This window comes from Pleuronectes platessa, chromosome 19 (assembly GCF_947347685.1).
Source record: "Pleuronectes platessa chromosome 19, fPlePla1.1, whole genome shotgun sequence".
Classification (NCBI taxonomy): Eukaryota; Metazoa; Chordata; class Actinopteri; order Pleuronectiformes; family Pleuronectidae; genus Pleuronectes; species Pleuronectes platessa.
In genome coordinates this window covers 1,684,521-1,697,193 of record NC_070644.1, presented here as the reverse complement: position 1 = coordinate 1,697,193, position 12,673 = coordinate 1,684,521, and the positions used below count along the sequence as shown (strand labels likewise).

At 38.9% G+C, this 12,673-nt stretch overlaps 1 protein-coding gene across 1 annotated transcript; it reads right to left on the bottom strand.

Moving 5' to 3' along the window:
* Positions 1-3,070: 3,070 nt before the first annotated feature.
* On the bottom strand, positions 3,071-11,628 carry cdk9 (cyclin-dependent kinase 9 (CDC2-related kinase)). The gene is made up of 8 exons (XM_053411393.1): positions 11,549-11,628; positions 11,309-11,422; positions 10,825-10,906; positions 9,098-9,188; positions 7,540-7,706; positions 6,982-7,153; positions 4,455-4,603; positions 3,071-4,343 (listed from the first exon to the last, which is right to left on the bottom strand). The coding sequence occupies exons 1-8, from the start codon at positions 11,587-11,589 to the stop codon at positions 3,981-3,983; spliced, it is 1,179 nt and encodes a 392-aa protein (XP_053267368.1). The 5' UTR covers positions 11,590-11,628; the 3' UTR covers positions 3,071-3,980.
* Between the last annotated feature and the right edge of the window lie 1,045 nt (positions 11,629-12,673).

Below are 12,673 nucleotides of genomic sequence, written 5' to 3'. Positions count from 1 at the left end.
ACCGAAAGGGTTTGTCGTGTTGGGACAAAACTGTATCATTTGGAGAGCAAGCCACTACTGTTGCATATGACTTTAGGAAGCGAATGTCTTATGAGATTACTCTGCAATGAGATACCGCTTGTTCGTAAAGTCAAACCTTATTGCAAATAAAATGCTCCTCATATTTCTGCACTTTCACTGCAGTGCATAACTTGAGAAAGTGCTTTCGAACACTACTACCTACCATCCTGGCCTATCAGCCAAACAAATAATCAACAGTGCTGTCTCTACGTCCATTTGGTGCTGCAGTCGGTGGTTCATCTGTCAGCAGGAGCCCACACAAATCCCCTCCCCATCACGACAACAGGACCACACACACACACACACACACACACACACACACACACACACACACAATCCTCTTCAACAGAAGTGGCAGAGGAGACACTATGGAACTAAGAGAGCAATCTATCAGCTGAGTAAAGCTCCAGTTTGACACCACACACTGCTGCTAGAGAGAAACCATTAGCCTGAGGTGATTCATGGCAGACACATGCACATGGGAAATGTGGACATATTAGCATCATATTATTCATACTTTTATACAGAATATACAGCATAAAATGCTTATACAGATCCACTTAAAGGCACTATATGTAAGGTACCGTTCTTCCTCTGACCTGCAATGCCAACGTGGTGCAACAATATCTTATTTTAGCTTAGAAGTGAAGTCTGCTATTGTCTACAACTGACTGGCGCCTCCACGTTAGTCGACAACCAGACTCAACCTCGTTTTAAGCATTGAGCGAGTGCTGGAGAATATTTCATAGTCAGACTGTGGTGTAACTTGAGTATCCTCACCTATCAACATGATGCTGAAGTCTCATGGGTGTCATGTTGCTGTAGGTCGATGCCCTGGATACTATCTCGTCTTGCCTACAATAGCAACCAGTGTCATTGATAACAAGGGTTTTCTGATGTTCTATGTTACACATTTTTTCCACTGCCATTTTCTGGAAATGTTCTTTGAAACAGCAGACTTCACATATTAAGAACCTCTCCACAGAATATTTTTGTCATTATCTGACCAGGGACCACAGGTTTTCTTTCCAGGCCACATGTCTAATGATTCTGCTGGACGAAGTTGGTGCTCCTGGACACTGCTGCTGTCCAAGTGGAAATGTAACCTTCTGAAGAGAAAAGAGAAAAATAACTTAAATAAGTAAACTAAAATATGTGAAAAGTATTTAACCAAATCTCAGTATTGATTTACCGTAAGCTGCAGGTTGCCATGTTGACGATGTGGCACATACTGATGAACTGATGCTCCAGTTCCTGGTGGGATTGCATGCATTTCATGGCATCAAGTTGAAACATTCCCTTTTGCCTATTCACAAACATCAGCACATCATAAAACCCTGTTCTCCATCGGCTGAATCCCAGTCTCTCTGTGAAACTGTGATCTGATCTGATAGTGAGCTCACCAATGATATTCAAAGTACATCAATCTTGGACAAATGGACAAAACCTAATATTTTACAGCATGGCAGAAATATGTTTAGAAATTATTTGGGGCATCTAGTTCCTACCGTGATTCAAAGAGTCAATACAATGTGACTGCCCACACGCCTGAACACAACCCTACCTTTTGGTCGAGAAAAGTGCATTGATTGTGTTGACTATTATAATGAAGTGTCATCAACAGTGAAAATATGTCTTAATTGCCTTTACAAATAAGGAAAATATGTATTTAGAGCAGGTATTCCCACTTTCACTAAATACATATCATTTGATATCATAATTTCTTATACATCTTCCAAAGTGTTAAGGTTTTTATAACAAAGGAATGTCCATTGAATATTAAATAATAACACTCATCATATTATATTCTACTTTCTGTATTATTTTACAAGGCACAATTACTTTTATTGATTTGAACTCATAACCTGCCTGATTGTGAGTGGGTCAGTCTGATCCATAACATAAATGGATGTCAGATTTGTTTAAATGAAGGTGTAGTAGGTACTCTGTGGAGCATCGGACCTTTTGCACAATAGTGCTTGGGATCACTTGTTTTTATAATCAGGTCTATCTTTCTGGCTATTTAGTACTTTTTTAGTCTAATGACCACTCAAAGAACTTAACAGGACAGTTGACTTCCATATATGCTCACAGGGCCTAGATATCTAGCCCTTTATCTATCAGAATGTAACTCATTCACATATGTTTCTCTCCTAAGGACACTTCAGATTTTGAAGAAGACGAGCCGGGAATCAGACCACTGACCAATTAGTGAATGACCTGCCCAACTTCTCAGCCAAAGCCGGCAAGCATACATACAATATGTATCTCCTATTTGATTACTTTATACTGTTATATGATGCTGCCATCTACTGGAGGTCCTTGGTAACTTGGAGTTAGTTAGTCCATTCATCCCAGTGGTGGTTTTATCTGTGCTCTGACAAGCCACATTTCCTGGAAAAGCAGAACATTTGTTCAGACAATTTAGCATGTTAGACCTGTCAACCTCAGATTTAATGTTCAACTGATATGCCCTTGTGAATGGGAACTTATAGGAACGTTCAGATACTACAGGGTAGTTCATGTTTATTCTGGTCTTGATAGTCTTGCATTGCAAACTTCAAAATTATGTGATGTCCAAAAATGAACATTGTCATTATGCACGGTGAACTTGGCCTTTGATCTTTTTCATTCAAACTGATGGCTTACACTACTACCAGCCATCAGGACAACACATGTGGCCAAGGTGTGGAACACCACCTAGGGAGCCTTGGATTGTTCTTGTAACAGGGATGAGCAACAGAAATTCCCCATGAATATAGACGTGTTAAATAACTAATTCACAAATTGTGGTAAAATGGCACTGTAATTATCTATAATAATAATCTCAAACAAAGCTTAATATGAAAAATAAAAGTAGAAATTCCTATAAAATTATTAAAAACAAGTAGCAGTCTATGTTTCTTCATTTTTGTTTTAGAAAAAAAAACAAGAAACTTTTTTTTTTTAAATTCTGTTTGTTTTCATTGTTGAATTGGTGAATGAAAAAATATGAGAGGTGACACAGAAGTGAAAGTAAATATATCAAAAATGTTTATCTGTTCAGTGGTACAATTCAGTGGTACAATTGTTTGTCTTAAATGACTGTTGGCCATGTCTCTGGAAAAGAAAATCATTTAATGATGTGATGAGATAAACGTTTTGGTCTTGCTGAACATAAATAAGAAAATTAAAACACGACAATGTCTGTAAACAGTGTTTTCAGTGAGTATTCAGACTCCTTCACTGACCTCAGCTTTTGTTATGTTGCAGCTTTATGATGAAGTCTTTTGCCCTCATTTTGTGCCCTCATCAATCTAAAAACTATACCTCAAGAAAAAGCCAAACAGAATTTGATACTTTAACATTTCAAAATAATTGTTTTCATATTGTTTGTGCCGAGTGAAGAATGATGAGGGACAAAATTAGTTACCATAAGGGTACCCCATAAAATGTGAAAAAGAGGACGGAAGTAATTTCTTTCTCAATCCACTGTGTAGATGGTATTTTTCATACAAATCTATTTAAGAAAAACAAGTGTGAAAAGACTCACAACTTTATAGATCTAAATTAAAACTATGACAGAGGCCTTGCTCAATAAAGGTGAACAAACTCAAACCATGTCTGCAGAGATGAACAAAACAAGCATGAAGCCATAATGTAATAACTTGGCTGAGAAAAGGTTCCGCATAAAACTTTACAGTCCACTTTCTGCACTCAGGAACGCATACACAGAACAGTAATCGTACAAAGAAATAGACAGTTGAACATTCCAGTTTTCAGCAAACCTTAACCAGAAAGAAACATGGAGCTTTCCTGAATATTAGGCCAGCTGGACGATACAATCAGCAAACAAGAAGTCCAACCAGGCAAACCGTCCGTGAACAAGGGCTGTCTTCTTTTTTTTTTCCAAAGTCATTCGAACTAACCAACTTCAACCACTAAAACACTCGATCAAACTCGGTCTGACTGGTGGTCGCTGGGTTTCTGTTCTGATTGGGCGGCTGCTGGGGCATGTGGCCTCTCCGTCGGGGTGGGGCCAGATATTCAAACATGGAGGTGTTGTGGGTGGAGAGCATGTTCTTCAGGTCCGATGGCATTGGGTCAGACCAGAAGAAGTCGTGGTTGAGCGCGTCGTCACTGTCTGTGCGCTGTGCCGGGTCAAGGACCAGGAGCTTGTCTATCAGGTCCAGTGCGTAAGGGTCTTTGACGTAGGCCTTGAGGCGATCCTTCACTTTCCTCTTCTGGCCTTTAGGCAGCTCCATCTTCTGGTACAGCTCGTACTTATCCACACCAGGCCACACCTGACCGAGAGAGAAATCAGGTCCATGTCCAGTTGACAAGGAAGAGCAGTGTGCAGTCATGTGAAGCTTTTTTAGTCTTAAGTTACGATCCTTTCAGTTATATCCCCTTACCTCAGCAGTTATGGAGCCACAAAGCTGGCTGATCAGAGTGAGCTGGTGCTGCTCTGTGTTGCCCTGCATGATCGGACTCCTGGTCCACATCTCTGCCATGATGCAGCCTGCTCCCCATAGGTCAATGGGAGGTCCGTAGTCCCGCTCACCTATCAAAATAAATGGACAAACAAACGAATAAATTAGTGCTGTCAGTTAAACGCGTTATTAACGGCGTTAACGCAAACCCATTTTAACGCCGTTAATTTTTTTATCCCGAGATTAACGCAGAGCTGCCAACTATCACACGTGTGTGTGTGTGTGTGTGTGTGTCCTCCCAGATAGCGCACCGGTCCGGCGGCTCCACCCACCGCCACCGCTCACTCGCTCAGAGAGACACAGTGAGATCAGAGCTCGTTCACGTGAAGTCGGTCACGCTCAGTTACTGACTGCCTCTTAACTATGGAAACAGTGAAAACACAGAGTTTCTCTGGTCTCAGCTGCTCAGAGATCAGCGCAGCAGCTTCTTGATCAGAGCAGAAGCTGCAGTTGGTTTCTACCGATCTTCAGTATCTGTGTTCGCCTCCAGTCTGACCTGCTCTCGCTTTTTGTTTTAATATTTCGCCAACTAAAATATAAATTTTTAAGCTATTAGGCTGCAGCTATACGTTTGTATTTATTTAAAAATAGGGTACTTCTTATTTCATACATTTTCCACAAATATGGGGAGGACTCAAATAGCCCTACAAAGTTCTGTGTTTAATTTATTTCAAAGTAGGCCGACACTTCCCTGTGTATTTTGTTTGTTTGTTATTTTGTTGCTTGTCTGTTTGAGTAGCTGGCTGAAAGCAAAGAAGTAGTAGACTTACCTTTTATTGGTAACCTAACTGTTACGATTCATTGTTTCTGAAATAAGAGGCCTGAATGCTATGTTCACTGCAAACTTGAAAAAAAGAAAATATTAAGCCATGGTTTAGCTGCACTATAGGCTGAGTCCTTGTTTACCTGAAATGTGCACTTTATAATTTTATATGGCCCTGTTTGGCAATGTAGTTTTTCAATAAAATAAAACATTTGCATAAAGCAAGCCAATTCACTTTTCCATGTTCATAAGAGCATTAAAACGGAAAAAAAAATTATGGAAAAAAAAAAAATGAAGGGACATTTAGAATAGATAAAAATTCGCAATTAATTGCGATTAAATCGCGAGTTAACTATGACATAAATGCGATTAAATATTAAAATTTTTTGAACGCACTAGAATAAATAAATGAATAAATCATGTAAATGTTCTTCTCCACTGTGTAAAATGTGTTACACAAATTGTTACGTTAAGTGGGTCCCTATTCAATTATCATATTATTTTTTAATATCAGTTATTTTTTATCAGCATTATTTTTCATTAGTGTTATTAATAGGTGCTGATGTTATTGCTGCTGTTAATGTTAACATTACTACATCTATAAGTATCACTTTTATGATGATCATTATAACAACCAGTGCGCCAACCAGTTTCAGCAAATTAAATAACAGAGCTAGTTGCAAAGGCCGATACAAATTCACCTATTTAGTTTGGTTTTTATCTGTATTTGTCGTCTTTGCAAACGTGTGGTGGAGCAGAAGGCTCTAACACAACAAATCTGCACAAGCATTTGCAAATACATCTTCCTGCTCAGCACGATGTGTGTCCTTTTTGTACCATTCAGCAAAGGTTGGCCTGATATACGATGGTGTTATTCATCGACGATAGCTGACATCCATCACTATGTTGAGCCAACATCTTAATGCCTCACCGCTCCTCTCTGTGTCTCTATCATTCACACTGCGCTGGACACAGTGCCAACTGAATCCAGCCAAACCGAGCATGCCCTGTCATCTCCTCTGGCTCTTCACACAATTTCTGTTGTTTTTACCCCAGCCTGAGTTTAAAGATGTGTCTGATGACACTGTTTGTATATGAGTATGTGTGTCTGCGTGTCAGAGTGAGAGAGAGATGAGGAGAGCAGGAAAAGCCAGGACAGGCTAAACTAATGAATGAATGCGTGCGCAGCCATGAAGAAAGATTTAGCTAATTTAAGAAAAGTACCGAACAATACTTGGTGATCGGTGTTGATATTGTGTCGTCATTTCAAACAAATCGACATTTATACTGTAGCAGGTCAGAGAGTCGTGTCAGCGAGTAAGACAAGCCAACCCCTCTCAATTGGACAGCTTTAAGTTTGTGTGTTCACACCTGATATTAAAATGTGTCGGAATTTAGTGACAACTTGTTGTTCTATATGCAAATAATGACGGCTTTCATTTGTGTTTGCAAAGACCCAAAATGTTCCTTTTACCCAAATTTTGAGTTTACAGATGAGAGCAGCAGAGAGAGAAAGAGAAGAGAGAGTGAGAGACAGACACAGAGAGCATGAGAGAAAGGTTTCTCTATAATATTGTCCGATCTTACTATGTGCTTTGAGATAATGTATGTGCAATTCGGTGCTTTACAAATAAAACTGAAGGGAATTGAGTTGACAGAGAGGAAAGATTTATGGTTGTCTGTCACCTAACAGCAGCTCTGGAGGTCGGTACCAGAGTGTCACTACACGGTTGGTGTAGCGGTTGCCCTGGCTGTTTTTAGCCAGGCTGAAGGCTCGGGCCAATCCAAAGTCTGCCAGTTTCAGAACGCCATCTCTGGTGATGAGCACATTGGCAGCCTTCATGTCTCTGTGGAGGATCTGATTCAACAGAAGGTATGTCATGATTAAAACATAGTAACATTCAGTTTATTAAATGACAAACAAATTAATGGGCATGCATTAAAAGAAATATCCGCCCCCAAAAAATTCAGAAACTGAAGTTGTCTGAATTCTTTCTGTTGTCAGTGGGTATTATTTATGATCTCTCTGATATAGTCTATAACTAAATGGTTTCATTTATTGGGGATGAAACCATATTAAGTAGGTGATGCAGCCTTGAGGTAAATGGGCTTATATTCTGTCAGACTTTAGATTAATATTTGGGAATTAAGTTGTGAAATAAACTGATGGTGTTCTTGTGCTCCAGTTGGATTGGCTGATAAGGTCCCAGAACCATTGGATGATCATTTCTTTCAGCACCTCACCTTATTTCTGTGGATGTAGTACAGTCCATTAAGCAGCATCTGCATGACCTTTTTGATCTCTGCCAGGGTGAACTTAACATTGGCGTTACTCAGCAGCCCGGCCAGGTCATGCTCACAGAAGTCAAACACCAAGTAGATGCTGCCTTTGTATCTATTGAACTGTGTTGCTGCAAGAAAAAGGAGAGGAAACAAAGCTGTTCATAAATATTTACCAACAACGAAACATAACCTTCTATATTTTCAAACAGACATTCATTTTTTACACATGACAGGGCCAACAGAGAGAGGTAGGTTATCAACTGTAACCAGTGTTAATTTTGGCAGCTATTTTTGATTTAGTCTTAGTCTTTTGACGAAAATGCATATTAGTTTTAGTCACATTTAGTAATTTTTATCCTTCTTAGTTTTAGTCTAGTTTTAGTCAACGAAAACTAATTACATTTTAGTCTAGTTTTAGGCACATTAAGTAGCCACATTAAACTCCTTTTCTTCCCTTCTCAGGCCCAGGGACCCTGTGTTGTGTCTAAAACTGCAAAATAGTCTAGCTTGCAGTACTTAGGTTGTCCATTAGATATCCCTACCAACATAGGTCTATAGCAGGGGTCGGCAACCTTTACTTTAAAAAGAGTAATTTTGCCCCCTCTTCCCCCAAATAAAATTTGTCTGGAGCCGCAAAACATATTTGATAACAAAGCTAATAAAGTTTAATATAAAGTTATACTATACTAAACTATAGTTTGTTGCATTTACGAAATTATAGAACGACAATGAAGAAAACTCTTGACATTTTATTGCTATTTGTACCTGTTACAACAAAGGAAAACACCAAACGTTTATGAAGAGAAGAAAATACACAGGCAAGTGTAGGCCTACTTTGAAATTAATTAAACACAGAACTATGTAGGGCTATTTGAGTCCTCCCCGTATTTGTGGGAAATGTATGAAATAAGAAGTACCCTATTTTAGAATAAATAAAAACATATAGCTGCAGCCTAATAGCTTAAAAATGTATATTTGGTTTTAAATGTGAAAACAAAAAGCGAGAGCAGGTCAGACTGGAGGCGAACACAGAAACTGAAGCTCTTTAGAAACCAACTGCAGCTTCTGCTCTGATCAAGAAGCTGCTGCGCTGATCTCTGAGCAGCTGAGACCAGAGAAACTCTTTGTCTCACTGCGTCTCTGAGCGAGTGAGCGGGGCGGAGCCTCGGGACCGGTGCGCTATCTGGCGCAAACACGCACACACGCACACACACAAACAGACACACACACTCACTCGCCCGCTCCTGATACTTCATGACGGCCTGATATGATGATGTTTAAAAAAATGATTGTGACTTAGTCAACCAACAACATTTTCGTCTCGTCAACGAAAGTTAAAATAGATTTAGTCATAGTTTTTATATTCAAGGATCCGTTTTCGTTACGTCTTCGTCATGGAAAAAAGATCGTTAACGAATATTTTTCGTCAACGAAATTAACACTGACTGTAACCAAGATAAAGATACAAAATTCACTATTATGATATATACTATATATACTATAGTCTTGTGACACCAACCTTTGGTTCTGCAGATCTCGATCAGATTGACCACATTCTCGTGTTTGAGCAGCTGTAGGATCTTGATTTCTCTCAATGCTGTGATTGGAAACTGAAACAAATGTAAAGATAAGCTGCACCATGAGAACAGGACGTATGAAACAGTCTTTACAATCAAAAACAGTAATGACCCAGAGTCTACAACAGGCTTTGCCTGCCATCAGACATGTTACTTTCAGATGGACACAGTTGGTCAACAGTTCAAACTGCAGTCAGCCTCTGGCTGGCTTTGATGAACTAGTGGTACCAGGAATGGAAATTCATTCAATAATACATACATTTAAAGGCCAGTAGATGTAAATGTAGATAGTATGAGCGAGAGATGTATTGACAAAGAATTTCAGCCCTGGAATTATTGCCCATTTTCACACCGGGAAATAACATCGTCTCCAGTGAGCCAATCACAAGTGGAGAGCTCTAAGTTGGTCTCTTCACACCTGGGGATAGAATGTGTCTCCAGTGACCATTTAATCAGATACCACATCCCCGCTCTATATGCAAACACACACTTACAGTGTAAACTGTTAATAGTGAATGGTTCCTATACAATTGCCGTTTAAATAATTCTGTTTTAGTGATCAAGTAGTCTGCTTACAGTGTTCATTTGGGGGAATTTCATACATGTTTGGACCGTAAAAAAGTTACAGTTTTTAAGAGCTCTGTCAGTTATTTACTGCTCCATTACTGTCTCTATTGTTCACGGTGCACACTGCAGTGCCAACTGAATCCAGCCAAACAAGGCGCGCCCCACCATCTCTTCCAGTTCTCCATATATTGCCCAAGATTACAAATTGAGTTGTTTTTACCCATTCTAAATTTACACATGTGTCCGATGACTCAGTTTGTTTGTGAGAGTGTGTATGTCTCAAGTGAGGACTAGAGAGGGATGAAGAGAACGAGAGGAGTCAGGACGGGCTGAAATAATAAATAAATGCACACAAAGCTATGATGAAAGATTGGGCTGATTTAAATGGTAAATTGTCAATGGTTTTGTATTATTTAGCGCTTTTCTAGTCTTGATGACCACTCAAAGCGCTTTACAGTACAGTTTTACATTCACCCATTCACACACACAGTGCATCTATTCGCAGCACTTTGTTATTCTAAGAGGGGCAATTCGGGAGTTCAGCATCTTGCCCAAGGACACTTCGGCATGCAGATGGGTCAGACTGGGGATCGAACTGCCGACCTTCAGGTTGGAGGACGACCACTCTACCCCTCAGCCACAGCCACCCCAAGAAGAGTATTTATCATTATCTGCTGATCACTGTTGATATTGTGGAGTCATTTCAAACAAATCAACGTTTAAACTGTAGCAGGTCTGATTGGCCAAAGATATTGACATGAAGAGCTTGGCACATGGATAACCATTAATTGCAATTCAAGCAGTCTTTTGCGATACATCCATCGTGCATGTTGATATCACGATGACGATACATTTTAGCTATATTGTGCAGCCATACTCTGAATAATAAGAATAAAAAGTCCTTCATTAGTCCTGCGATGGGGAAATTTACAATAATGTAATTATTGACAATTGGAATTGAAATACAAACAGAAGACCAAACTAGTAATTAAACACAGCTTTCCATAAATATGTCTTTTCTTCTTTTGTGGAAAAATCCCTCATGCTGACTCAAAATAAGGTTTAGATATCAGTTTGCAAAATTAATGAAATGGTCTCTTACTCCTTCTTTCTCATTTTCCATCAAAACCTTCTTCAGCGCGACCTTCTTTCCAGTCTGTCTGTGCTTTGCTTTGAACACCTCCCTGTGAAAGACACAATTACAACAAGACATAACACATGAAGAGCTTTACTTGGTTGTTAATAGAAATTACATTGGTAAACAACTTCCAGCTAAACGTGTCTGTTGTTTCCACATTTGACCTTTATTACACAAGTGCTGCATAAACTCTAGCTTTGGCACATGGAAGTCTGAGCAACGGCCTGTCGCATGGCGACTGGGAAGTCATGTAATGTACATGTACAGACTAATGCAGCCCTCAATTCACTGATACACAATCATTTAGGTAGCATCCGTTTTAAAAGGAAAACCCTTCATTGTTTGATCGTTGCTACATATATCACTAGCATTAGCCATTAGCAGTGTTATCAGCATTATTAGCATGCACAGATATAAACACACAGCACAATCTCTCTGTACTTCTTACCCAAAGGTCCCCTGTCCTATTTTGGCCATTTTTTCATATTTTGAGAACTCGTCGCAAAAAGGAAACTCCACTCCATCGTAGTATTTGGACATGATGGCGGCCTCCCTGTCGGGCCTAGAGAGGAGACATTTCACTCAATATTTGGGTCTCTACGTTGAAACACGAGCTGAAGACAAGATCATTAAACAGATGGAAATATAAGTATTCAACAAATAAAATGATTATTGTCTTTATTCCTACTTTTCAGCCGCAGTGGCGTTGGTCGTCCTCTCTCGCTGCATCTTTGCGCCTGTGTACGATCACTGCTGCGTTCAAGTACAACTCAGCCTCTTAAACTTCAGCAGTGTAAGTTATGGGACTCTTTGGAATCTTTTGGTTTTAATGATTCATTGAAGACAATAATATTTAAAAACCTGGTTATAAATATGTAAAATTTCCACACAAAGATTACAGACTACATTGGTCATCAACAAAATTACGAAAGATCCATTATTATCGAATAGTTGTTGTCTTGTCGGGTTATGAGGACATTATGTTGTTTCGATGTAACTCTCATGTCATTTTAATGTTTCTTTCCTCCACATATTAAATTATTTGGTTGCACTTGGTCAGACACACGAACATAACTGCATGTAAATGTTAACTACCATCCAACATATTTTATAATTCTGATAATAAGGAGAGTTCCTGAAGATAGCAATAACAGATAATACCGTAGAGAATAACTGAGGGCGACATCTGGCGACTAGGAGGAGTAATGCCATCGAAAAAATATAAAGTGGCAAAACTTACAAATTATTTTAATGATTACTGTATTTCTTAATGTTGAGAAGTTCAAATTTAAAATAATAAAAGTTAGTTGAGCACCAGCTTAAGAAAGGTCAGGATTGGCCACCATGGATCATTTAGAAGCAATTTTTTTTAACTGCAGCCAGTTAAATTGGGGTTCCTGTCTGTCATATTATTAATTGAGTATTGAGAAATGTACTTGTTCCAAGGCTTGGAAGGTAGCAAAGGTTTTTCCGCTCAAAGAATCCAACTATTTTTATGGACAAATTCCGCCCTATCATTTTTTTTACCAGTTTTAAAAAAGGTAATAGGGAGGATTGTTTTTGAGCCAATACAAATCTATTTTTATATCAATACATTACACAGGTTATTAACAAGCTTATAGGCCTAGTCATTCTACATGCATAGTTTGATACAAATTAAAAATGATTGGCAAAGTGAACAAGAAAAAGGAAAGTTAGTGGGTAGTGAGGAATTTTTTACCATCCTCACACATTACTGTATGTGCCACTATATATTATGTATATTGCATATCAAACATTATATTTGTACAGGAGAATATAGCATGTCTAATTC

What these genes read in the sequence shown, in the direction of transcription:
- cdk9 (XM_053411393.1), bottom strand. Translation starts at nt 11,589, where the DNA reads ATGCAGCGAGAGAGGACGACCAACGCCACTGCGGCTGAAAA. An exon ending in AACGCCACTGCGGCTGAAAA is followed by an intron (nt 11,423 to 11,548) that starts GTAGGAATAAAG and finishes TCTCCTCTCTAG; the next exon opens with GCCCGACAGGGAGGCCGCCA. An exon ending in TGGAAAATGAGAAAGAAGGA is followed by an intron (nt 9,189 to 10,824) that starts GTAAGAGACCAT and finishes CATTTGTTTCAG; the next exon opens with TTTCCAATCACAGCATTGAG.